The following is a 26998-nucleotide window of genomic DNA, read 5'->3' as shown; positions in this document are numbered from 1 at the left end:
TATTCATTCTTTCCCTGGCTCTGTCTTAGCCATTTGATATTCAGAAGAGGCAGGCTGAAAAAAGACTTCCTGCATGAAGTCCTGGAGCAGTTGCACATCCCTGGTATTTAACAGCATTCAGCATTAGCAATATTCAGCAGTCATCTGATACAAAAGCGAGATGGGACAGCTTGGATCGGAAAAGCACTGGCACCAGAAATCTGGTTTGAAAACAACACCAAAAGCCTCGTGCATTGGTGATGTGAAAGGTATTTGGCACGTTCAGCTGCTGTTATCTACCAGATGTCGCCTTCTGAAAACCTGAAGTCCCGTTGCATCTTTGTGTTCCTGCATCCCTTTTCCCACCAGCAGCCCGCAGCAGTCCCCAGTTTAGCAGTGGACTTGATTAAACCTGTTTATTATTGAAATGCATTCAGATTTTTTGAGACAGCAAACGCGTGATGCCTCTCAGGCAACGGGGAGTGGGCTGGGATGCTGAGTTGCATTTTTCTACTGTTTTTAGATGGGAAGGGATTTTCCTTTGCAGTGAGATGAGACGAAGGGGATGGCAATATTTACCTTTGCCTTGTAGCTTCCAAGCCGTGTTTGACTTGGTGAGGAAGGGGACAACAGCTGCTGGAGCAGGTATGGGGGCTACCACTGCAGTTATTTGGGGATGCACCAATGCTGAAACCTCGCTGCTGCCAAGGAGAGGGGTGACCTTGGTCCCTGGTTGATGGGCGCTGCTGAAAACAGGAAGGCTGGGATGCAGAGCGAGTGTCTGCGCCTTTCCCCCACGTACACACACATCTGAAATCTATGTTCTTGCCAGTTGCGTGAGTGTTTTTAAATGGCCGAGCCTAGCAGGACGTGTAAATCACTGTCAGCCCTCGCGTAACCAGAGTGCTGGAGCCAAAGCTCTGGGGAGAGGAACAGCATGGCTGAAATGCGCATGAGCATGAGGGGTGCCAGAGGAGCAGGCAGCGTGGGCTGGCTGGGAGAACTGATGGGAGTCCAGAAAAATGGCTCTAAGCTTTTAAGTGATTGATTTGGAAGGGAAGGAGACTAATGGACTGTCTTCGGTGCCTGTATGTCTTAGATACAAGTTAGTAGTCAAGCACCAGGGAAGTCAGGATGTAAATCCCTAACGATCAGTGCCTTCTGATTAGCATGGAGCTGCCGTACCGTGAGCTCTTGGTTCTTTACACTGAGGTATTTTCCTTTAAACACTTGATCAAAATAAACTTAAGTTATCAAGCCAAAAAAAATAAATTAAAAAGAGAGTGGGAAAAGCAAAGACAAACCTTGATTTTTCAGACTTACATGAGAGAAATAAGTGTTTAAAGGTGCAGTACAAGCGAGGGGAAGATGTGTTTGTGAAATCATCTGGTTGATGCATTTTTAGCTTGCCCTTATTTATCCTGTGCAGTGCAGATGATGACAATCTGTGTGTATTTCCAAAACAACCCATTTGTTCGCTTCAGTGTTCAAGGTCATAACTGTTTTGGGGCTTCTCTGTAAACTTGCAGTTGCTGTTTGTTGGTGTAATTTAGAGCAAACTGTCCAGCTGATCTGTTTTAGGGGCCAGATCCTACCCCCGGGACAAACAAAAATGTTTAGCTCCCAAAGGCCTCTGAGTAAATGATTAAAACACTTCCACCACCCTGTGCATTGCCTCCCTCCAGATGCTGTAGTTGGGACATAGCTGAATTAAGTAAACTGCTTAATCTGCTGAAGGCTGTTAATGGTTTACATTTTTGATAACTGCTCCTGGCTTGCACGTATCCCTCCAAAGCTCTGGGTGCTGCTGATAACCAGACAGGATTCACTCCTGGAAGTTATGAAACGTGGAAGAGGCTGACCGGACCGTCAGGTTGTTTCACCTGGATGGCTTCGGCGTGACTCAAATGCCAGAGCAGGAGAGTGGGAGGAGGCACTGCTTGATACAGCACAACATGCGTGGAGTTTGAAACCAGAAGAGCGTAGTTCTAGCTTGTGGGAAGCACATCTTCTGGCTTGAGGTAACTGGATGTATCCTCTCCAACTTCTTGCACAGTAGCTTAACTGTCTGCAGGGAAAGCTGTTCCTCTCCCCCGTGCCCTCCACTTAAGAAGCAATCCTGTCTGATCTGTGAAGAGCTGAGCCAGAATTACAAACCTGACTTGGTTTTTCAGGCGGTGCTGAACCTGCTGAATTCAGCAGAATCGCAAAGCAGCCTTCCCATATTCACTGCCTTTACCTCCTCTCAGCTCGTTTTTCCCCCAGCAGATGCTGTGAGCTGATTTGGGGCTTTAACTGATAACACCAGGATTGACTCACCCACTGGGTGGGCTCTAGCTGGCTCCTGCCTTGCATTACCACTTAAAATCTGGTGTCCTCTGTCAAGGGCAGTGATGGATCAGGTCCGCTTCAATCTGCTGCCATCCCCTGGTTTTGATGGCTCTCAAATAGCCCAGGTCATTACTTCGGGCACTTTTCTTTGCATTTCTGTGCTAACTAGCAGTGTCTTGCTGGAAGGCAGCATCTGTGAGTAAAGTGGTGTGGAAGAAGCTGTGACATGCAACACCTCTGCATGTAATTCTGGCCACCGTGAAAATATTTCTTAACCCAACGATCTGTGGTGTGTATCTGTCTTGTTTTACACCACGTTGCCCTTTTCCTAAAAAGAAATCCTACAAGTCATCCTCCAGTTGCTAGCAGAATAGCTCAGGACTGCCTTTTGTTCATAGCAGTAACAGGCAAGGCACCACGCTGACCATGCTGGGGATGCTGTGTGCTGCCTCTAATGGTGTTGCACAGCTGATGATGTGCTGTGCTGCTGCTACAGGCCAGCTCTGTGTTATGAAGTAGTTTGCATTTGCTGTAAGCTGTGCATCTGTTAGCTCTCGGTGTTTCTTCGTGAGTCCAAGAATCCTTATCTCTCTGAATTTGGACATGTTGGGATGGGAGCTTACTGAACGTAAGCTTTCTGGTGAGGAACCCTCTCTTTATTCCGGATGGGAAAAGTGGATCAGGTTTCCCATGAAAATACGTAGTTGCCCAGGAGCTAAAAAGAGAAATGAAGCTGAAAGTCCTTGCTTTGAAGTGCTCTGCCTCAAATACCTGATTCCTTTGAATATATAAATATTAACACCTTTATTGTTATCCCCGTGCCCAGTAGCATGACCTTGTAAGAACTTTTGGACTTCAAGATGTTGCCTTTTGTATTAGCTTGGAATAAGACTTAAACGTGAAGGGCTGCAAAACACAGAAGCAGATCTTCAGAGCTGATCTTTATCTTGAGACCTCAAATCTGTTTCTTCCAAGATAAGGCCAGTACTTCCCCGATGAGTGGCAGCAATCAAGACCTGGAGAATAAAAGCAGAGGCAGCGTCTGGGCAGGAACTGCAGAGGATTCTTCTTGTAACCCTCTAGAGAAAAATCAGTCAGGAGAACACAATGCAGACTACAAGGTATAGTAAGTAGTAAAAAAAAAAAATAAAAAATAACGAGGTACAGAGAGACTTTAATAATGTTTGATGGTTTTGCCATGAACAGGAAGCTGTCTCAGTGCAAAGCAGCAGTTACCTGTAAGGTAGCAATTGGATAAACGAACAGGAGCTGCTGCAGGCATTGCTGGTTTGGTGGATGGCTAACAGCCGCCTAAGCAATGGCCTCCTGTCAGTACAGAGTTCCTCCAGATCCCTTTACAAAGCTGCACTGCAATGCATTGCACCATTTGACATGTTTAAATGATGCATGTTTCCAGACCTGATGGTGGAGCTGGTCTTGTGTCCCCCCTATGCTTATGCAACAGACTTTGCTTTCTGGGCTCATCTTTACAAGGAGAAAACATGATGTGTACCATCGAGGTTTCCCCTGGTATGTGACTGCCTCTGCCTGTTGCTCTCATTCCTTATTTTCTTTCCACCTTTCTTGCAAGGAACACGTGGTTCTGGGATCGCCCCTTGGGGCTGTAGCTGGTGAATCCGCTGTTTCCTGCCAGCCTAATGCAGTCTGGGCCAGTCAGCTGCCCCAAATCAGCAGATAAGCTGATTTGGGGACTGGGGAGATGGGAAGAACTGTGGGAGAACATAGCGAGTGGATGACAGTGTATCACAGAGAGAATCTAATGTTGATAAATATATCTCCCTTTTTCTTTCATCCATATGTTGGAAGTTTCTAAATTATGCCGGTCTGAATGAAAAAACATGCGCAGCTGCTGTCAAATAAGCAAACACTGCTGGGGGACGTAAGGGTGGGGGGAGATGGATAAAAAGAAAGATAAAGCTCTTACAATTCAGCAGGTTTGTCTGGATTGCAGTGTCTGGCACAGAAGATGCCAGTTCCGTCTGGATGTTGCCTTACTGGAGGGAGTGGAAGACAGGTGAGGAGAACAGGCCACACGTGCAGCCTTCCCAAGAGACTGGAAAGATCGATTACATTAAAGAGGAAGCACGTAAGAAATTGTAGGACTATACGTGGCAACTTACATACAGAGATAGTGGGGACAACAAACTTCCAATCCTGTAACACAAGTGCAGGAGGATGTTCTGTGAACTTAGCAGTTAACTAACTTCAAAGGTGACAAAATAAAATTAGCTCACTATGAAACTGAATACCGCAGGGTGGGAAAGCTGCAATGTGGCTGTATGAAAGAGGTGTCTGGATGTGAAGAGGCTTTGCATGTTTGAAATGGATTTTTTTTTTTCTTTTTTAATAGTAACATCTAAAGTTTAAGGTGGGATGTTCGGTCTCGCAGTACAGGTTTAAAAAGAGATCCTATTGACTGGTGTTGTTTTCCATTCCTGCACACAGCCCTCATGGGAATGCTGGGGTGACAAGCTGTGACTGCCTGCTAACCCCTCAATGTCAGATCGCCTCTAAATTACACACACACGGAGGTCTGGGCTTTGCTCGCACCTCACAAGGCACTTTTCAGTCTGCATGCAAAGAAGAAATCTGAGAACACCTGGCATGGCACTTCGGGGCTGCAGTTTTGCAGCTGAAGAGCAAGCCCTTTAGGACTGGGCTGGGTTTGTATTGCTTTGCCTGGCTTTCTCTGTTCCTTTCTGCTGGCACTGAAGCTGCTGGGCTTGCTGCTTTCGTTCCCAGATGATCGCTTGAGTCCCCAGCCAAAGCTGTGCTGCTGATCAGAGCTTCTGGCCTCCTCTGGCAGACCAAAGCAGGTAGGGGCTGGGTTTGTGCAAGGGCAGTGAGAACATCTCTGAGTCAGGCTGCCCTGAGAACGAAGCAGCAAGGAGCAGAAAAGCTGAGGGAACATTTTATCACCTGTGAATCATGGTTCAATGGTAAACTGGACAAACTGGAAATAGGGGGGCTGTGCAGAAAGTCCTTGATGCCCCAAGGGCAGCATTTCCAGAGGCGTCTTGGTGTGGTGCAGAGCAGGCAAACGCATTCCAAGTCGATGTGTTTGCTGTCTCTGGAAAAACAGTGCCATGATTGTTCATCCCTATGTGGAAAACAGAGCCCAGCTGTGCTTACAGAGGGGATTTCAGTAAGCCCTCAGCATCTACAGCCACATAGGACAATCAGCTGGTTACATTTGTTGACTAAGGAACTTATCCCTATAGTACAGGTATAGGGGTTTTCTTTTTTGCACAGAGAAAAAAAATAAATAAAAATGGTTAATTAAAGTGAAAGTTCATATAGTGATAGAAATACATGTGTAAATTGAGAGATAACAACTGTAATGCGAGCTATGTGGGTGTTAGGACTAAAAGCTCCTTGCTTGGAAAGGAGTTTGTTTGCGCCAGGGTATGATTGATGCTGTTCTTGAAATCTAAGAAACTCGTGGAAACAGGTTTTCCCCTGCAACTTTGTTGTACTTTCTTCTTTTAGAGGCCAGACCCCTATTTCTGGTACATTTACACTGGTATTCTCAAATATCTGCGATAAATGGTCATTCTCTGTTTAATACATAAAATATCCCTCAAGAAGTGGTGAAGTAGTTCACGACTTAATTTGCTCTTTTGCAACAGATGATGCAGATGACTTACACCCAGAAATTAAAATGCTGCGGGAGCAGCATCCTGTGGAAGTGGAACTGTGGGTTCCTTCCCCCGCAGTAAATACATAATTCACCATGTGCTGCACTGTATAGTTAACCAAGGGAAGCATTTATATGAAAAATAAATCGAGGCCTTAGGGTATGGCTGTTTGAGCCAGGATCTCTCGTCTTCCTCCATATCCCTTTATTACCTGCAAGCTTTTGTTCTTCGGTGCTCATCTCCCCTCTCAGGTGCTGTGCTGTTTCCTCGCTGATGCCGTGGTATCATTTCAGAGCAGAATGAGAATGAAGAGTAAAACCGAGGCAATTCTTTCTGCCCCATCTGTCAGTCATTTTTGTTACAAATTTCAACTAGGGACTTCATTTAGTCCTTGGATCAAACATCAATCCTCACCCTGTAGCCCATACACAAACACTATTTCTTCGAAATGTAATGCTAATGGTGGGTATATTGACATGGGTATATCCAACTTTAACTAAAAAGATTTAAAAGCATCTTCTTTTTAATCTGTTGTGTAAAGAATTTGTTTTTCCAGGGTGAAGCATGCATAAACGACAAACTTAAAATCGATCATTAACTTAGCTGAAAGCCCATAGAAGCTCTGGAGGAAAAAAAAATGCCAAAGAGGTGTTCCTGCAGGGCAGTGTAGAAGCAGGCTGATCACCTGGTAGATTCTTATTCTTCACCTCTTGCTTCATGGAGAACATAGAGGAGAGTTGGAAGGTTGCTTTCGTGCAAATCACTGATCCTCCAGGTATTTTTAGCGTGGTTCCACTGAGTCACTTATTGCATAGCAGGCCTCTATTCTAATCTAATGAGGATCTTTCTAATAACTTCCATTACTTAGACGTTTGAATGTGGGAAGGAGGTGAAAGTAATTGGGTTGAAATAATTAAATTAGCCAATGTGATTACCTTCAAAAGGTTGTGTGTTCATGCTTCCCACATGCAAACAGGAATCGATCAGAGCAAGAAGCACCAAAACTGCATCTGATCTGGAAGAAAATCGTTCAGTGGGATGCAGAGGGGGGAAATCTGTGGGTGAGTGAGTGATGAAATTTATTTTGTTTCCCCCAAAGACCTGAAAGGAAGATTTATGCACAGGTCTTGATGAGGGAGTTAATTCTGAAACTTTGCTGGAAAAGAACTCAAGCGTGATATAACACTTTGTGCTGAATGGTTTCCCAAGCTGTAGGCCGATGCTTACTGAGAACTTCAACCCTGCATTTACCTGCATTTGCAGATAAAATTAGTTTCCCTACAGCATTTATGCAGGAATGTGGTGTAGTCACTGCACTGCTTCATGTGATATGTGATTTACAGAGCTTCTGTGGAGCTGCTGAAGACCTGAGGCAGCTCGGCGTCCTGAACTTTGCGCTGGTAACCTCAAGGTAACATATTATTTCTCTGTGGTTGTGACTTTGAGTCCATTTTGGTCAGTCTGTACTTGCCCATATTCTCTGCAGTGGAAACCGGTCAGAATCTGATTTTGGTCCAGTGCCTGAACAGCAGAGCGCACACAGCTTCCAGGCATACATGCTCCAGTAACTGGAAAAATCACTGAACTGTGCTGCTCGTTGTCCAGAAAGCTGAGAAATGGCTGGAAACTGTTTCACAGCTGAGTAGAAAAACTGTCATGTTGCTATCATTTTTTTTTTTCCTGAATAATAAAAATCCACTTCTCCTGAGATTGACTAGAAAATGAAGGAGACGCTTTCCACAAAATAACAAACAAACAAAAAAAACTTCTTTGTAAACCAAGCTGTGTTAAATAGGGAGGTGTCTCTTTCTCTTAGGTCAAAGTACCACTGATAGTCATAAGTTTTTCCTTGATATGTAACTCCATGGTTGCATATAACCTGCCAAAACTCTGAAATTTTCCCTATTATGCAATATGCATTTGCATTTGGTTTACAGCAGTATGAATTAAATGGGAAATATCTTGAAAAGCAAGCTTCGAGTTAGAATGTTGTGTCATCTGAGTGCGAGTTGCAGCTGTTCTTGAAAATGGCTCGAATCCCTTCAAACAGAACATTGTGTGAAAAAATCCCACCTTTTGATATGTCTGCTTGCTTGCTTGGCACGCTGTTGTGTGCAATGTGTTTTTTTCCTGAAGATAGGTGGTAGATGTGCAGTCCTTAAAGTCTGCAGTTTTCTTCCAAGTGCACTTCAGCACAGAGCTTCATTCCAGGGCTCTTCTGCTGCTTCCCTCCTGAGGAGAGAGGAACTAGCAAAGTGCTTTGCAAGGTCAGTAACCTCTGATCTTACTTTGCACAACTCTTGAGTAGTTCATTCCCCGTCTTCTCAGCAGATGTTGGCTCAAAATGAGATTATTCATGATTCAAAGTTTCATAAAACATATGTCTCTTAGTTTTTGTGGGATCCAGGCTCTTGCTGTGGTCCATGGCAAGAAACTACACTAGTTACTCAGAATGCATGAAGCAGGAGACATTCACAGGAGGCAAAGCAAGGAAAGCAAAGATTTAATAATGCTATTTAAATTTCACCTGAAAATCACAGAACTGTAGGAGTTGGAAGGGATCTCAAGAGATCATCGGGTCCAACCCCCCTGCCCATGCAGGTTCCTCAGAGCAGGCTGCCCAGGTAGGCGTCCAGATGGGCCTTGAATATCTCCAGAGAAGGAGACCCCACAACCTTCCTGGGCAGCCTGTCCCAGTGCTCCGTCACCCTCACCGTGCAGAAGTTCTTCCACATGTTGGTGCAGAACTTCCTGGGCTCCATTTTGTGGTCATTGCCCCTTGTCCTGTCCCACAGACCACTGAAAAGAGGCTGGCCAAATCCCTCTGTCTCCCACACTTAAGATATTTGTAGACATTAATAAGATCCCCTCTGTCTTCTCTTCTCCAAGCTGAACAGCCCCAGGTCTCTCAGCCTTTCCTCACAGGGAAGCTGCTCCAGGCCCCGTATCATCCTTGTGGCCCTAAAAGGTTCTCTAATAGCCTGGGCATGGATGAAAATTGGAGCAGTGGGGTTTTATATCAGTGGGTGGGATTCGCTGTGTGCTTGAACATTGAAGGAGTCATCAGATTCCTTTCCCTGGCAGAGCTGGTGCCTGTGCTACCTTCCAACAGATCCAGCTCTTTTTGTGGGTTTTGGCGTGCTCACTGTGCTCTTCACCTCTAGGACTGTGCACGGCTTGCTTTGGCTCCCCAGCAGTGGTTGTGCATCTGTGGTGCTGAGAACAGCTTTGTGCACGGGGATTGATGGACTGGTGGCAACGGTGGTGGGATTTCGGATACCCCAGGAGGATGTTCAAGGGGTTGGCTGCTGGGAGGTGGCCAGGTCGTACCCCTCCTACAGCTTTGTTCCACAAAACCGGTGAAAATGAGGTGAAGTCTGAAATGTGCCCCAGTGTTTATGGGTCCTGCACAAGCATCCAGCAGAGTTGTGTGGTGGTCTCCATGGGGACCACTACGGGTGAGCATGCGAGGGACAGTAGTGTGCTTCCCTGGGATGGTGGTAGAAGTGTTGGGGGGGTTTGTGGGGCTTGTTTTGCTTCCAGAAAGACAGAGGATTGAGAATCTATAAGATAAACTCCTCTTGGTGCCTGAGGTTTTGGCTCTCAGCTATTAAAGTTCTTTCTGTTTTCCCTGAAGCACAGGCTGCTTTGGAAATCGAGTCTGGTTTTGGCTTTTGGTTTCACATCTTGCAAAAACTATCAGAAATGAAACTGTCACTGGTCCCAGTGACTGGCACTGGTCCATGAGCTGCCACTAGACATGAAAGGTCTTTTTATTGTTGCAGAAAACCCCAGTAGTGGCTCGTATCGTCAACTGACAGGAGCCAGAAGCTCTTCACATCTCACGCCCACAAAAGCCCCTGGAGAAGTTGGGAGGGCCGGGGGAGAGGGTTATAATGCTGTGGTATCTTTAGTGCAGTGGTTAAATATTTTTCTTTATCTTGCTTCTAATGACAATGTCTGTCTGTTAAAGGCAGTAAAACTGTCAGTGCTGTGCTTGGATTTTTACATACTACTGTTGTCATGTTTATTTAATGACAGCAGGTAAAGCTTTTGCTGTTTCCAGTCCAGATTTTTTTTTTCCAGAGGTGTGGCTTTTGAATACTCCTAAATTATCTATTACTGGATATCTAGGAACAGGTAGTATTTTTATTTTTTTTGTTTCAACACTAAAGAAAACTTAAAAGACTGATGGTGGGAATGAGTTAAATACCCAGTTAAATATGCCAGTTAAATATCTAGCTACAACTTTTAAAGAATTCTCCAGACTGGATCCTTTCCCTGTTTGCAAACTGCTCTGTAAGTGGGTTAAATCAGCTCTGGGGTTAGGACAGCTGGCAGAAGCGGATGCCTTTATTTTTAACCATGTAATGTCATTAACACCGATGACCTCCCTCCCTTTCCAAAGAGCAGCAAGAGGGCAGGCTTTGATCTCTGGATGAGCCCGATGCTTTAGAAGGTGACAGGTTGAAATTTCTCTGCTAGGCACTCACGAGTATAGCTCAGTTCATACCTTCTGCTGGGTCTGATGCTTACCCCTCCTTTCTCAGCCCTTTAGTAAGACAGGAGGTTTGAAAATACGTATATATACGATCTAATCTATAAACAATGCTGAAGGGTATGTTAAAATGCTATTCGAAACACCTTCCTGAAGCCCAGGAATACCTACAAATACTACAGTAAATTGTATGTGGTGAGGGCTGCCCCTGCTCTTTTGCACAGCTGGCAGCCAGCGTTTCCCTGGGGCAGGAAGGCAGTGGTGCATTACACATGTGCATCTCCGTGAACACAGACCTTTAAAAAAGGCAGGAGCAAGGAAGGAAAACATTCACAAGGAGAGGTGGGATCTGTTGAATAAAACCAATACCCTACATTTCTGTACCCACAGCATGTATCTATGCGGCTGGAGCCAGTGTTTCTCCAGGTATTCTGGAGAACTGCAGAGGACAGGATAACTTGTTCCTCTAGGTAATGGTAGAACTGGGTACATGCAAGTAATTGAATCAGCTTCTGTAGGTGATGAAGCTCAGAGCTCCTGCGCTGAGGTGTGCATGTTGCTGTAGATGTAAGCACCTCCTCAGCAGCACCGTGACTAGCACCAAGCAGGTGAAGCCCAGCTCCTGCACATATGCACAGCCTAGCACCACGTTTGAGACCTGCTGGTACCACCACAGTAACCTGGACTCGAGACACCTGCTCTCAAGTATAACAGAGAAAAAGCAATTTTTAGAATATGCATTTTTCACATCCCATTAATATACGAAGACTAAACCTGTATTTTGCCTGGCAGGATTACTTCTGCATAGCCTGTCTCATTTAAAAATAAATCATCTCTTTTATAAAAGCAGCAGAAGAGTATCCATTGATTTGACAGGTTCAAAAAATCTTTCCAAGCCAATTCACTGGCAACAAAATGAAGGGGCAATTCATTTCCATGGTGATGCCAATTGAATCACTCCAGAGCAGTTGAAGGATGGATCCTGACCTGGGTGGGTGCTGGGTTGCAGTCCAACAACCATGCAGCTAGCAAGTACTCTTCATTCTATATATCCATAAAAAAATGATGTTTTTGTTCACACATTTTTTCTTTGCATTCTTTAGAAGCTTCAAAAGATCAGGCTTTCACATCTAGTGGGTAATATTGTATCAAGAGGTACACAACAATGTGCAGAACTTGAGCTGAAAAAGATGCTCCCTTCTTAGGGCTTCTTCTGGGTTCAGCTGTTGGTGCTGTTTGTTCTTCAGCCTCAGCCTACTTTGAGAAAAATGTCCATTACCCAAAAAAGATTGGTGAACCAAGGTCAGTTTTTCTTCTTTCAATACAAGTCTTTACCTAATCCAGTCATCTAAGAGAAGAAAGTCATGATTCATCATTTTCTGATGTGAGGATTTTTGTATTTTTCTATCTTATACATAGACATTAGAAGTCTGTTATAATGCTTAATATAACTTTTAAATAGTTGTTTTAAAGCTTTGCATAGTAATCATCCTTAATTTAAAAAATAAATTGTTTACAAGACCTTTTGTTTTTCTTTATTTAAAACAATTTGCTGGGAAGATGAGCACTTCTGTAATGAATTACATGAGCAGACTTTCTGATTATGTTCCCTTTCAGACACCTTAGAGGAAGATAACATCTTTTCATACTCTTTGTTCTTACAATATTTTTTCTCATTTTGTATGAGCAGTCACTGAATAGAGATACATTTGACTATGTAATGAAATGAATTTACTATGTGCCTGCAGAAGAGGCATACGCTAGTAAATGTAGTTTCTCTCTTAACAAGGAACCACCACCAGATATTGCATTTTTTTAATGTAGGCAGAGAATATTTTTGTTTCAGTATAACTGGGTTAACAGTCTTAACTGTGTCATGATTGTCAAATTAAACAGTAAGTCTGCAGTGGGTACAGTTTCAAAAACAAGAACACAACCACCAAAACCTCCAAATTATTGCTATTTTTGTAAATAAATTTGATTTTTATTTCTCCTACCACCTTTTTTTTTTTTTTTTTTTTTTAACAAGTTGAATAATGTCTAATATGTCATACCTCCCTAGATTTATTATTTGCCAGGACCTTAACTTGGAAAGGAGAGGCGACCTTCTCTAAGCCTGGGATTTTGGAAACCAGTGGCACTGAATGTATGGATTGGGATGGCCGAGAAATGCTGGTCTCTCACAGGGTATCGGTGTATTTCCTCAAGGCAGTTTCAAATCAGTTCCCCACGATTCATCCCATTATTTTTTTGTGCATCCATGTTCATTCCCACAGTGAATTCAGCTACACACAAGACATTTTTAGAATGATACAGCTTGCATGGTGGCCAGATGTGCAGGTCGCTGAATTATCTGATCAAAAATCAGTTTGGATTCAGGGCACGATGAAGAGAAAACTGATTTGGGATATATGTTATCCTGGAACAGAGAGTAATGTAGCCCTGAACTTGAAATTTGCACACTCATTTGTTGACAGGGCAAATAACTAGTTTTTGAATTGCATTATTTTATCATGTGGCATCTCTGTTCAGACATGATTTGTACATGTAACATTTCAGATCGATTTATATTAAATTATATTAATGTATTGCTCTAAACTTTTACTGGGTAAAAAGGGATGGAATCCGTTTTTCCAGGGAAAAGAGGTAACAGTAGGAATAGCAATGTAGTCCTCTCCATAACCCCGTATTTCCATGTGTTTCAATACCTGGAAAGAGCCATTCTTGATTGATGTATTTATTTTTTTAATACTATTGAGTGCAAGTTATAGATTTGCTGCTAGAGAATAAGGCTTATATTTAACAATAGTTTTGTAGATCCCTCTTGTATCTATTGTTGTATCCTAACTTTGGTAGAAAAAATAAACAGGCATGGATTAAAATGCATTGTGCTAACACTAACTTGATGCTGTCTTGGATAACTAAGTTGTCTAGATAAGGTTAACACATTTAGTGTAAATCAGTAGAACGTGGAATACAGGTTTAGATGGAGCAATCACTAGTTAAAATTAGGGAAAATAAGGATTTGAAGAGCAGTAAGGCAGGTAAGAGTTGGCAGAAATGTAGATGGCAGTGAGATGAGCAGCAACGAGCAGGAGATGACTACTGAGATTAACTAGGGGCTGTGTGCCAGCTGCTTTAACTACTGACACCATTAGTACTCACATTTTGATGAAATTAGCTGAAGTTTGAGAGAGTCTCGTTAAGAAAGAAGTTTTAGAGGTTGGGTCAGACGAAGTAAATGATACTGAGAGCTGAAATAATAAATCTTTAATGACCTGGATGGTACATCAGTTCGGTCCTTGGTTCAGGAAACAACTAACAAGCGTCTCAGCTGTGCGAAGGGCATGCTGATTGAGTGCCAGGGAGCTGCAAATATGATACGAATATGAGAAACCTAAAGACTGGGAAAGTTTTCTAGCTAAGGAAAACCACTGATGTGTTTGCGGAGAGGCTGGAGCACTTCAGTAACTCTGTACTGATGGAGGAGGAGGAGGAGGGCTGCCAGGCAGCCAACTGTTACGAGGCGTTCAGCTTAGTACTGCATCGTGCCAAGGAATCAGCTACCCTCATCACCATCCGAGCTTGATATGTAGGCCTGCTGTAGGAGTTCCTGCATTTATTGTTCTTCTCAGTGAAATAATTCAGTTTTGAAGATGGTCTTCCACGTTCATCGCCACCACTTTGTTTTCTTTCATAGTTTTCCATTCTTCCTCACGTGCGCTGTGTTTGTTCTCTCGTAGGACTGTTCGTGTCTGGCTGAAGAGAGACAGCGGGCAGTACTGGCCCAGCATATACCATGCGATGCCATGTAAGTATAAGGAAGCATCCATTATATACCGTGTATTTACAAAATGTCTCTTCTGATGTTGATGAAGCCTAATGTTTACGGCCATTTGCAAGCTTACCAATCCATGTTAAATTCAATGCTTCAACAGTCCCCTTGGTTTCTGCGAAGCTTTACCAAGTTGTATGCTAATGCTCCCAAGAGACATCAGGGATTACAGCAGCGAAAGAACACAAATATGCTAGCAAGGGATGAGCATGTAATGCAGACATAGATCAACAAATGTGGGAGCTCAAAATGTAGGCTTGCATTTTGCCTCTAATGGAGTCCATAAAGCTTTGTAAGTCACCAGTATAAATCACTCTGCCCTTCCTATTTCATGTGCTCAGGCCATTAGAGTGCAATGGTAAATGATTTTATTTGATAAGAACTTAAAATCCTGCAGTAGCTAATATGATAGAGGGCATACTAGGCAGATTTTCCAGTGGAGGAGCAGAATCATTTTACCCCTGCAATTAGATGTGAAAAAACCAAGTCTCCCTGATGGATCCTTTCAGTATGATCTGCTGTAGGCCTCCTCTCCCAAAGAGAGTGTTCATGTTTTAAAAGAAACTGCAGATCAATGTCCATTTTTCCAGGAGGCAGCTGAAGAAAGTACTGCCTTGTCATAACCTGGGTTGAGTGCAGGGGTATAACTCCTCAGGTCACCAGCAGCAGGAGTATGCGAATATTCCTCCCTTGCCTTCAAATGTGCTGGGTTAGCCCATCTTTAGAAAGCTAATGAAACTGACCTTAAATCAAACTGATCAAGGAGTATTTATCAATCCCATTGAGGTATTCTGTCTGGAGAAGGTAGTATTTTAAGCTCACATGGCTAGATTTGGAAAAGGGCACCTGTCTCCATAATGCATAAAATACTTAATAGCTATAAATGTTAAACAGTTTTAGTAACCCAGCAGCAGCTTGGGACTGTAGAGCAGCCCTGATGTTTGCCTGCCTGGTAAATGGAGAGGAAGATCTCTTTCCTTTAGGCAAACTCATAAGAATATTTCAAGCCTCAGAATTATTTTCTGTTCAAGATTATACTCAAAAGGGTATTGGAAAGCAACTAATGATGTGGCAGTTTGTGGACCTCTGTCAAATAGTTATGAAATGGTTCTTCTCACAGTTAGGCATTGATACTTCTCTTTTTCCATGTGGTGTTTTTGCATATGCTTGCATTTTAAAATCTTGTTAGCTTTTCCTCTGGTCTTAGAGAGGCTGCATTATTGCCAGTAATAACAGCTACGTTGGAAAAGATTGAGTAGATTCAGCCCCACTCAAAGGGGGCTGTTTTAAAGCTCATTCATGGATTTGAACACCTGATACTCTTCCTTCACTTAAGGCTGGTAAATTTTTGAGTCATGAGACATTTAAGTTATGCTGAATTATTCACCGGTTTCAAGAATGATCAGGTATAATTAAAGACTGGAGCAACATCACTTACATTGTTATCAGCCATGGTTTTAAGCTTGGAAATCATAGCAAGGGCTCCAAGTCAGCCTTTGCACAAGTTTCCGCTTGACTGGCAATGATTGTTTTGATTGTTTCTGCATGGATCACCTTTTTGATGGTCCTCTGGTTTAGCTTCACATTGGTTTTTGTTGTCTAGAGAACAAACCTGCACAGAGGTTCTCTATGGAAAAAAAAAAAAAAAAAGTGGTCATCGTGGTGCCTTTGTGCTGTTTGGCAAGCTGTGAGAGTGGCGGTCCCACCTAGACTGCCTAGAGAGAGCTGTGGGTGTTCAAACCAGATCGCTGCACAGCCAAGCCTTTACAAAGAGAAGGGGTAATGGAAACATCCTGTGGTGGATATAGTTTCTGTGGTCTTTTGCTGGCTTTCTCAGCCAGTGTCACGGCAGTGTCGAGCACCAAGAGGCCTTTTTGGAGCACTGCACAGAGCATGGTCACGGAGGCTGGTGGCCAGAGTGGGTTGTATTCAGCCATGCTGAACCACTGGTTGAACTCGGTCTGCTTTCAAAAACCACCACAGGCAGAACCCCTATTTAAAAATACACACTGAATAGTATCAGTATGGCAAACTAGCTGAACTGGAAGTCTGACTAATCTGCTCCTTCATGCCAGAGTTGTCTCAGCATCTGTATTAACAATGGACCTCTGATTAGCAAATTAATCCTCCTCATGGATATATGTGTAACCTTTACGTTTTTGGGTGGTATCTGTGCAGGAGGAAAAAAAAATAACATTGCTTTTCACAAAATTACAAAAGAGCATTGTAGTCTGTAGATGTAAGCTTTGCATAAAAATAAAACACACAGAAAGACCCAAACTAGACAAAAAACTCTCTTAGGTGGAGAACTGACTGAAGGTTTTATTGAGGGACAGAAGAGTACCCAGGGTTTGAGTCAGATAATGACTTATGATGTCTGTCTTACGATGGTTTTTATAGTTAACACTTTGTTTTGAAGAGGAAGGTCAAAAACTGTGCAAAGCAAAATGTGCTCCTTAAACTGTGCCACTTCTGGCACTTCATGGGGTGTCCATGCAAACTGCAATCTGCAATCTGCAAACTGCAGATACAGAGTTTATTTCTCTTCTACTTCTGTCAGCCTCTGATTGAGGTGACGCATTGTTGAGTGCATGAAGGACATTATTTTTTTTTTCTTTTCCCTGCATAATTCAGTTTCCAAAGGCAAAAATCTCAGTGTCAGTCTGAATTTGTATTTAAGGTAAAGAATACAGCCAGACCTCTGTGTCAGGAATATCCCACCCATCCTCTGTCATAGTTCAGATCAATCTTTTTCTGGTCTGAAATCCAAATCAGCTAGGCATTAAAGTCAAGAGCCTTCAAAGTGCTATTATTTTTCGTGGTTATTATTTTGAAAGGCTCTTAAACATCTTGGAGGCTTAGGGTTTTTTACATTTTACCCCTCCTTTTAATGAACCTACATGCTAAAGTATCTGAATGGCATTGTCTAATTTTCATCTAAAGCATAAGCTGCTGCAGTCTGGTCACAACTGGGATCACTTTAACCACATTAGTGCTGCTAGTGTGGACCTAAGCTTAGTGCTGACATGTTAATTTTTCGCAGAGTAAATATTACTGAAGAATTCCCTTAGGAAAACGATTACAGCAAAATCTCTTTACGCTGTCGTGACTATGTGCACGTGGGTTTGGAACTCAGAAGTGACTTTTTTTTAGCAGCCTGTCTCAAACAGTTGCTTGCACCTTTTGTATCTGAAGTGTTTCAGGCTGCTTGGAAAAAAGCATACTTGAAATGGCTTAATTTACCTGAGACTTTTTCTTTGTGAGCTGTTTATCATCTTCAGAGTTACTAACAGTTCTTTCAATGTATGCGCAACGTCTGGCATTTTAAAGCTGGTATGTAGAATATGCCTCTTCTGGCATAAAGTGCCTTTTAAAAGGATTTGATGTTTACTCTGCTCAGAATTGCTTTGTCTCTCTCAGCTTTTTCTGCAACTTTCTAATTCTCTACTACCCTAGAAGTCTGAATACATAACTGTAATGCACCACCATCTGAAGGGAGGCTTTGGATTTGCCTTTTCTGAGGAAGGGGTAAAGAAAGGAGCAATTTCATCACTGTTAGTAGCCATAATATACTGTTTCTATCCCAGCAATTTCCTTGAATTGAAGCCTTTTCTTTGGTTTAATTCAGTCAGTCTGGATGTGAATCTGGTAGGCTTTCTGCTTGCAGTTAGTTGTCCTTTAGGAAATGTACAAGGGGGACAGAAGGGGGACAATAATGAAAGTAGGAGATTATATATTTTATTATTTTTTAAACAGTCAACATAGACTGTCCTCTTCTTGATACAGCTCTGTGGTAAACTAATGAGGATGAACAGCTGATTTATGAAGTGTTTAATCCTAGGTGAGACATTGCTCAAATGGAGAATATACCAAGTACAGCTTACTGGGAAAGAAAGAACTCCAAACTTGTTAGTCACTGAAGCACTGCAAGTCATCATCATGGAGAATAGAAAACAAGGGGTGCCCGGAGCAGAACTAAAAGCACACCTGACTGTACTCTATATTTATCACAAGAACACAGTTTAGAAAACACTCTTATCACTACAGAAAGGGCAAGAATGCCTGCCCCTAGCTACCTGTGGCAACTGATGCTGAAAAACGATTACTGAAGGTTTTGTTGGGACAGCAGGACCCCCAGCTGCATGTTGTGCTGAGCAGTGAAAACAATCCCTGCCTTCTGAAAGCAGCTTCACAGTTTCTCAATTAAGCCAAGCATAGCTCTTGAGTTTTTACAAGAAAAGTCTGTTTTACCCTTGATACATACCTTTCCAGGTCCTCGAGGGACTGACTGACTTACGTGCAATTTAAGAGTGTATCCTGATGCTTATTAGAGTAGTATTGATATAAGAAACTATGGCTAGTTTTCAATAGTCTTGGCCATATTTTGCAGTACTGTAGTAGTGTTGTTTGTGGTGAAACTAGAGTAGGGGGCAGCTGGACTCATAGTCCATATCAGATATTGGCTGATAGCTGATTTCTGTTAACGTTGATTCAAGTCAACTTTCTTACCACAGGTATAGGATGTGAGCCTCTGACATACTACAGTGCTTTCTTTTATTGTTAGCAAAGTAAAAACAAAACCAACAATAACAAATTACCTACCTAAATTATTCAACTAAGTAACTGTAAGAGTCGTACAGGAATGTCAGGTACTGCTTGTATCAAGACATCAGCGCTGTTCTTGTATGACATACCTCATGAGTGTTTTCAGATAACTTTAGTAAGGAAAAATGAAAGAGCTGGAGCAAGAAATAGTAGTTATTCCATGTCCTAATAGGATAGGACTGATTGAATTGCACGAACACTGTTTTTTTTTTTAAATGCTTGTCTATTAGAAGGGGGCAAAATGATGAAGCATCGTGAAGCATGCTAGCTACTTTTAGGCTTTCCAGAACTTCAAGAAATTGAGAATCGCAGTTTTGTTAACTTCATCATCATGTTCATTTTTTTCAGCTCCATGTTCATGCATGTCTTTTAACCCGGAAACCAGAAGGCTGTCCATAGGTCTAGACAATGGTACAATCTCAGTAAGTACATACAAAGATTTCTAGTTGAAATGCTTCCCATGTGTGCTGTGGTGAGGATATTTTTGCTAGCGTTTGGGAAAGATAATTTTTACTGCTAGTGGAACTGAAGCTGCAGTGTGGAAAACGGTAGATTATTGCAAATTTTGCTCCAACCCTCACACAGAGACTGAGTGGAGTTTGCAATAAGTTTGCAATATTTATTAGGCAACTAAACAAACTGTCCTAATTTGCATATATCTTAAAAAAAAATACAACAACAGAAAACAGCTGTTGTTTTATTAAATGAGTGCCTTGTTAATCATGTCATACCAAAGTTTCCTGAAAGCAGCAATTAAGAGAGGAAAAATCATCTTCTGAGAAGCAGAAGGTGGTTTTCTGCTCCATATTTAGCTGCTTTTCCAAATTTCAGGGTTCAGATTTTGTTTTCATCTCATTTCCTTCACAGGAGTTGGCAGTGCTGTTGCTGAAAGATTTGGTTCATTAGCATCTAAGAAAGATCTGTGTACATGGAAATGAGGCAGGATATTAAAACAAGAGTCTGTCTTTTAGATATGGGACAGAGAGTAGCAGTTGATCTTAATCATTGGATTTTTCATGTGGAACGGTTGGTGAAGTGCTATGTCACCTTGTAGAAGGGAGCCATGGGTCAGAGAGGGTCTCACCATTGCCTCATCAATAGACTCCTCTTCAGTTTAATAACCTTTTATCCTCATTTCAGACTCTTACTGCTGTTGTCTCTGCTTTATGGGCTTAATAACTGAATGAATGTTTGCAGGTTGACATAAAGGCAGCTGTCAGCACTAAAGCCAAGATAGCATTTGGGAATGGATGTGTGACCCTTTTAGCTGTTGCCTGTGAGCTGTATCAAAGATGCGAAGGTTTTGACCCATGAAAATATTAATGGCTCAGCACCAGAGATTTTGGGTGCCTGTAGGAGATTTCTCTATTTGTATCTAGGAGGTGGGACAGCTGCCAGAGAATTCCCTGAACTTCTGAAATTCCCTCCTTCCCACTCTCTGAAATAGCTTTAATTTTCCAGTCCTACTGGAGACATTTGTTTTTACCAGGCCTTTGAGGAATGTGAATGCGACAGTAAAGAAAGCATTTAAGTACTCCATCTTGATGGAAGAGATGTGTCCTTTGTCTTTGGGGCATTTTGCTTTGAAGAGTCAGAGAGTCTGAATGGAGTCAAGTATTTTCCATTCTAAAACTAAAGAATGTGAATGAGATATTCAGATGGTAAAACAACATGCCACTTAGGGTACTTACACTGCCATATCTAAGGCAGATTGTATTTGTTGCCATGCTGCATTTTTCTTTTCCCCTCTTCTGGATACAAGTGCATAGGGCAGGGAAGGGCTGGTCTGTGTTGCTTCATTTAGTCCCTCCTAGCTTCAGGCAGTTGTGTGGTGGAGGCTTTTGCAGAAAATATGCTCCACAAAGCTCCACGAGCAATTAAAAGTTTCCCTCTGCAGCAAACCTAAGGCTTGTAAGAAAAGCCACAACTGTAATATGCTATAAGGAGGGCTGAAGGTGGTGATGGAGGCAGAACAAGGAACAAAGGACTCCTGGTGAGGGCTGTATAAGCTAACATAGTTCACATACTGTCAAATGAATCTATTTGCAGTGAGAGGGAGTCCTGATATTACTTTCAGATGTAAATAGGGATAAGAAAGTGAAACTGCCTTTTACATGAAACTTTTGAAAGTTATATGGCTTTTGGTTAAACTTTGGTGCTCCAGCAATGTTGATGATGCCTTTTGAGATGGATGGGCAGCACTGCTATTGTCTGAGAGATGTTCCAGCTTTGGCACCATGAGGTGAGCTTTTATGCCCCGCTTTTCCTTGTGAAGCAGGGTGACAATTTTTGCTCCTACAAAGATGAAGAGATTGTTTTCAACCTTTTATAACTTCTCAGCATGAAGGCTGCACAAACATTGGTGCAGCACAATGTACTGTTCTCTTGAGTGAAAGTTTGTCAAGCATCTTACTTGAAAAGCACTGGTACCTAAAGCAAAACCAACCAACAAGCAAAAAGTCTCCTGTGATCTTCATATACACACGCATATATATATATATATATATATATATGTACCTTGCAATCTGTTTTTAAAGAGAAATGGCACTTCTGTTACTTCATGTCTTAGAGACTGCCAAAAGGTGCTACAGTGGTCATAAATTCCTTGCTCTGAATGGAAGGAAAAATACTTTAATGGGTGCAAAGTCCCTCAAGAAATCACAATGAAAAGCAACAGAGGAAAGGTTTATCGCTTGGAATAAACAGGAGACATCCATAGCCACGATGTAACTCCTCACCTAATTTCATCCAAAAGTCGGCTTCCTAGACAAAGTCAATCACTAGGCTCTGCCACTGGTAGAGAGAGGTGAATTGCCCTTGGATATACCCGTATTATTTACGCTTGAATCTGTCTTAGAATGGCATAGATCTCCCTCCCTATTTCTGGGAAAATTTAACAGAGGCATTTAGTTTTTAAATAGCTGAAGCTGAATGACAATGATCTTTCTGGCCCTGCACGTGTCCAACTGAAGCTATTACACGATTTGAGATGGGCCACAAGGAAACAGGGCATCAGAGCAGCCCCCTCAGAATTATCCCTTGGGGGTGGCACTTAGGATAGTTTCATTGTCCACATCATTTGATCTTGCAGGTGTCCACAGGTTTGGCTGTAAACAGTGCTTGAATACCTAGGCTCTGTCTGCTGGTATGCACCTCTGCCACAGTGGGAAGTTTTGTATTTTTTCCCTCAAGAAAAGTACATGATAGCTTCTATCCCCTTCCACTCTTTGCGCTTTATAAAGTGAAAACGCTGTAATCGTTTTTTAGAGCTTTCTTTGTGACAGTTGTAGACATGGGCTCTGGCAGCAGATTTAAGGGTCTTCGTTCTCCTCCGTTTATGAAGCCAGTTCCCTGGCAGACGTGGTGAGAGCGCTGTCAGTCACTTGTGTTAATAGGATGAAGTCAAACCTCTAAGGAGATCCACACGGTGCTGTCGAAATGGCAGCATCTATCAGAGCACAGGCTGTAAATTCCCGGGGGTGGAAACTCAGTTGTGAATGGGTAACACATGGCTAATATATAAACATTATTGACTCTCAGAGGGATTCAGTTGCCTGTGCAGAGGTCTCTAGAGCTATTTTGTGATACATCACTTGATATCCATCTGCAGCCCTGCAAAGGCATAGCTCTTCTTCAGTCCTTGGGTCACATCAGTCAGCCCTGTGGACCAGGACCCTGAAAAACATGCACCCCAGAATGGGTTTTGTTTACCTTAACGGGAATAATTAACGTTAAAAAGATGTAGTCAGTGTTTTTGCAGTGTGGACAACAATGTATGTGCAACGGGGCATGAATTTCTGGAGCAAGGTGCCCCGTGTTAAAATACCTGTCTGTTGACATAACTAAAACATTTGGCCTTGAGAGGGGTAGGGGAAGGAGGGCAGTGGAAGAGAAGAGCATGTGACAGCGTGCAGGGGAGCAAGAAGGAAAAGAAATGGAGGAAGATTAGAAAATGAAAAGCAAAGGAGATGCTTCTCAGAGTAACGTGTGCTTTCAGGGGAGAAAAGGAGAAGCAAGGAGTCTTTTGGGGTCATAAAAAAAGAACACATGATATCCAATATTCATGTTACTGGGACTGTGTCCATCTGTTTGTAAGGCGTGGTGTAGCAGTCGTATGGAACTGTGGTTGGCATTACAGCAGACATAGGTAGTCAATACCGGGGTAAACCTTATGAATTGCAGTTGTGTTTTGATTCAGTGCATTACAACGGAGAGTTTCAAACGCCTTTTTCAGTCTTCCACTGCAGGTAGCTGAACAGACTGGCCACATCAAGTTTGTCAACGGCAAAATGCCAAAATATAGTGAGAAAGTAAACCACGTTCTTCCTCTCCTCTGACGCTCTGGTCACCAGCATCCGTGCGTCACCACAGTGAAATCTGGGGGCAGTACCAGGCCGGGCACATCGGTGGGGAAGGCAGACATCATCTCCCACCACACGCTGCAGCAATTAAAGCTGTTGTTTTTAGGGGCGATGACAGCAGACAGTTAGTGTTCGTAGCAAAGCGTGCTGCTTCAGTCGGGCTTTGTAGCGAAGCATTTCATGTGGTGGCTTTAACATTCTGCAGGCGGTGGTTAATGGAAACCACTTCCCCCAGAAGGAGGCAGGGAGGTGCAGCAGATTTTTAACGCTCTGTAGTTCGTCAAGTTAAGGTGACCCTGGTATACAAAGCCAGCTGCCCTAAGTGATTTGTTGCTGCTGTTTAAATAACGCTCCCCGGTGTAGGCCTCGGCTGCCGGGGGAAAGCTGAGGGGAGGGAGATCAGAATAAAGGAGGGAAGATGAAATAGCACAATTCAAGAGAACATATTTATAACTAATTTACAAGCAGAAACCTAGTAACAGCAAAATACATAAATGCCTCAACCCACTCACAGTTGTTTTCCTGGAAGCTGGGCTCTGTAGCTTTTCAAGAGACAGCTATGGTGGCCTCTCCACGTTGATGCCAAACATTAGGTATGATGGGTTAGGGGTAATCCTGGTGCTGCAAAGCCATGCTAATCACCTAGTGACCCCACAGGAAGCACAGAGCAACCGTCTTTGCTCCAGTTTAGAAAATGTGGGTAAATATCGGCTTTTCAGTGGTTAGACTGTCTTCTCATACTCTCCTGCACGAAGCATTTGGTTTGCTATGATAATAGTCTGTAGGCTCATGAAGCTCAGGCCTCTCTACCTGTCTGCTGCACAGTGCTTTTGGCAGTGCTTATTATACATGAATATTTCACAATTGTGTGCTTTAAAATTCAGTTTATCTTGTGTTTAATGACATTGCTCTTGTTTTCACTCTCTTTCTAGATTAAACAAATTAGGTTTTACTTCTGTCCCCTAGGGAGATTAGCCCGGGGAGTTTCTGTAAAGATTGTTTATAAATAATTAATACGATGTGTTTTCAAGCTCCTTGTTTTTTCTTGTGTTTCTCTGAGTACGTGGCGTGTGCACACAGATACCTGAGAGTGGTTTGAAAGCTAATTTCATGTGGTGGTGCTGCAGAGCCTACCCTTTGCCTGGGTTTTTCCTCCAGAGTAACGTTGCAGGGGTTGGTTGTATTGTGGCGCTGTTTCCCCTGCCCTGAGCAACTCCCCTCCCTAAAACAAGTGGCAGAAACACCCAGGTGTTCCTTTGGTGTAACCATATGGGACTTTTCCAGGAGCTGAGACTGCCATGCAGACTCTTTACTGCTATTTTTCATCATTTCCTCCTCTGAAAGCTGGATCAGTGGTTAATCCAAGGCAGCAGGACTGCAGACCATCTCCTGTTAGGCGTGCTCTTCCCTGGCTGCAGGGAAGCAGGATGGGTCACCCCATGCATGTGTCCCCAGGCAGCTGAAGTCTGTGCTCAGCTGCCCTCCCTGCCCGTGCACAGTTAGCCGCGGTGGAGCAGTAGCAAAGCAGGAAGGTCTGCCTCTGAGATACCAGAGTAAATATTAACCAACAGTGGGATAAAATCAAGGAGGAAAAGGTCTGGGTTTATTTGAGTACAGAGAGACTTCTGAACAGAAATCTGAACTGCATCCCCCTCCCAGATTATCGGTGTGTAGTTTGGAATGAGCAACTTCAGGGGGCACTCACACAAATCTAAATTAATTATCCTATGTGTACGAGTTGGGGTGTGCATGCACGTGTGCACACACATGCATTTATAGCTGGATGCACATAGAGATGTCTGCCCAAGTAATCCTAAGCCAGGGGTTGTTTGGTCTGTGCCATCCACTTTGGCCAGCTTTTAGAACTTCTTTTCATTAGTTCCTCCCTTATCTCCACCTTTCTGTTCAGAAGCACTCGTGAAGCTTTCTTAGGCAGTTTTAAAAAGTGAAATAACTTGTGGGGTTTCTTTTAGATCGAGGTATTCAAAATTAGCAAAAGTGTAGATAGTGCTGTGGTTGCAAAGGGAGAGCTTACATTGGTAACAAATTCAAGTGAAGACATTCCCAAACACTTCACATAGCTAAGCACTGTTTCTCTGTTTTGTGTTTTTCTCTTCCTTCAGGAATTCATCTTGTCAGAAGACTACAACAAGATGACACTAGTGAAAAGTTACCAGGGTAAGACCTCTGATCCATGTTAATGAGTCTGTATTGTCATTAATTTTTATTGAAGTGCTCTTCAGGGCTGTGAATTGAAAGAAGCCTCCTTTTCTGTGATTTTGTTTTTAAACTAATATTAATGTTGTTTTTACCAGTAGATCAATAATGTGCTTTGTTCTGAGATTGCAAGACTTTTAAAGAGCTATTTCATGTTCCGTGTTTCATTTTAAATGTTCCTTAGGAATATCATTCTAGACAGCAAACAGTCCAAAATCCAGGCTGTGTGGAGGGAAGGGAAATGTTAATTTTTATTGTGTAGTAATATAGCGTATCTAATGAAGCAATTTAGAAGACTAACCATCTTTTAGGGCTGAGGCATTTAGGACTGTAGCTTTTGGGGTCAGTCTGGTTATATTTCAATAAACGTTTGTTTCAGTAGTCTCAAGATTATCATTGGATACCTGTCATAGTAAAAGGCCAAGAAATATTAAACCATAACTTCTCTAATTGCCTTCTCATATTCATTAATGTGATGCTTTAAGAAGCCTGGCTATTTATCCTTGTTAAACTTATAAACGATGCTGCACTTGGGGTAGGTATTCTTATAAAAGTAATAAATACATGCTACAGTTTATTCTTTTATCTCCTTAGCTATTAGACTTGGGTGATATATGATGAGCATTATGCTTCTCTATGAAAGTCTCTGTATGAAAATCATAAGATTGCTGCAGTCTTGCTCTACAAGTCGTTAGTATCTGAGGTTATGGTTTGTTCCACGGTCACCGAAGTTTGACCCAGCTGGGTTTCATGTTCAGATTGTTGCAATGCAGAGTCCTGTTATCAGCTCTGCAACTCCCTTTGCAATTAGCTTATCCAGTTGCATGCTTGGATTCAATCCTGCAGGCTAATCACACCCTAGGAAGGGTGGGTGAGCTGAAGTGAGGTTTTGTATGTATCCCCTTCACACTGGAAACAGGCAGTCCATCCCTTTTATTTATTACTACTAACTCCTACCTCTCTTTTGTTGCTTGATGCTGCTCTTCATTTCTGCAGCTTTCCCCCAGCAAAACCTCTTGCCCTGCACTGTGCATGGCTATGTGCTGGCTGTGTTTGTCGGCTTTTTTCCCTTATATACAGTGCAGACCCTCGTGTCTATTTTCTCCAGGCATGGCTCTTCCCCTTTCCATCTTCTCTCCAGCCTGCTCCTTGCATGGTACTTGCTGCTGCTTTCTCTTACGAGTACAATTCAAATCAATTTTTTTCTGCACACCAGCAGTGGTCAAACCTGCGAATGAAGGACCAGCTTTCTATTTTGCTGCTTCATGTCCCTGAGCCTTTACTGATCCCAGGGCTCAAGCTTCTTCCTTGCTCTACTATCAACTTCCAACCATCCGAAATTTTACTTCTTTAAGCCTTGCACGGGCCAGATTCCTTCAATTTCTATACCCAAATTCCTGTAGGGCAGACGGCAATCTTTCCATATTGTTCCGAGGAACTTCTCTGCATTTCAAATGGAGGGTTTGGGGTGGTTTTTATGCTTCCAAAGGCATTTAATCTTTCCAGAGTGTCA

General features: G+C 42.7%; 1 protein-coding gene across 2 annotated transcripts in view; it reads left to right on the top strand.

Annotated features, from left to right (window-relative positions):
* WDFY2 (WD repeat and FYVE domain containing 2) overlaps window positions 1-26998 on the top strand; it is a 56047-nt gene that overhangs the window by 16197 nt on the left and 12852 nt on the right. The window contains exons 1-4 of one of the 2 annotated variants that reach the window (XM_084506179.1): window positions 1889-2000; window positions 14211-14278; window positions 19256-19329; window positions 25392-25446. In XM_084506179.1, the coding sequence (XP_084362305.1) occupies window positions 14272-14278; window positions 19256-19329; window positions 25392-25446 (136 nt within the window). In that variant the 5' untranslated portion in view covers window positions 1889-2000; window positions 14211-14271. Of the gene's footprint in view, window positions 1-1888; window positions 2001-14210; window positions 14279-19255; window positions 19330-25391; window positions 25447-26998 lie in introns of those variants that run through there. The other variant, XM_084506178.1, reaches the window with a different exon arrangement.

Source organism: Aythya ferina (genome assembly GCF_964211825.1).
Source record: "Aythya ferina genome assembly, chromosome: 1".
NCBI classification, from domain to species: Eukaryota; Metazoa; Chordata; class Aves; order Anseriformes; family Anatidae; genus Aythya; species Aythya ferina.
The sequence above is the reverse complement of the archived record's forward strand: the minus strand, read 5'-3'. Positions and strand labels throughout refer to the sequence as shown.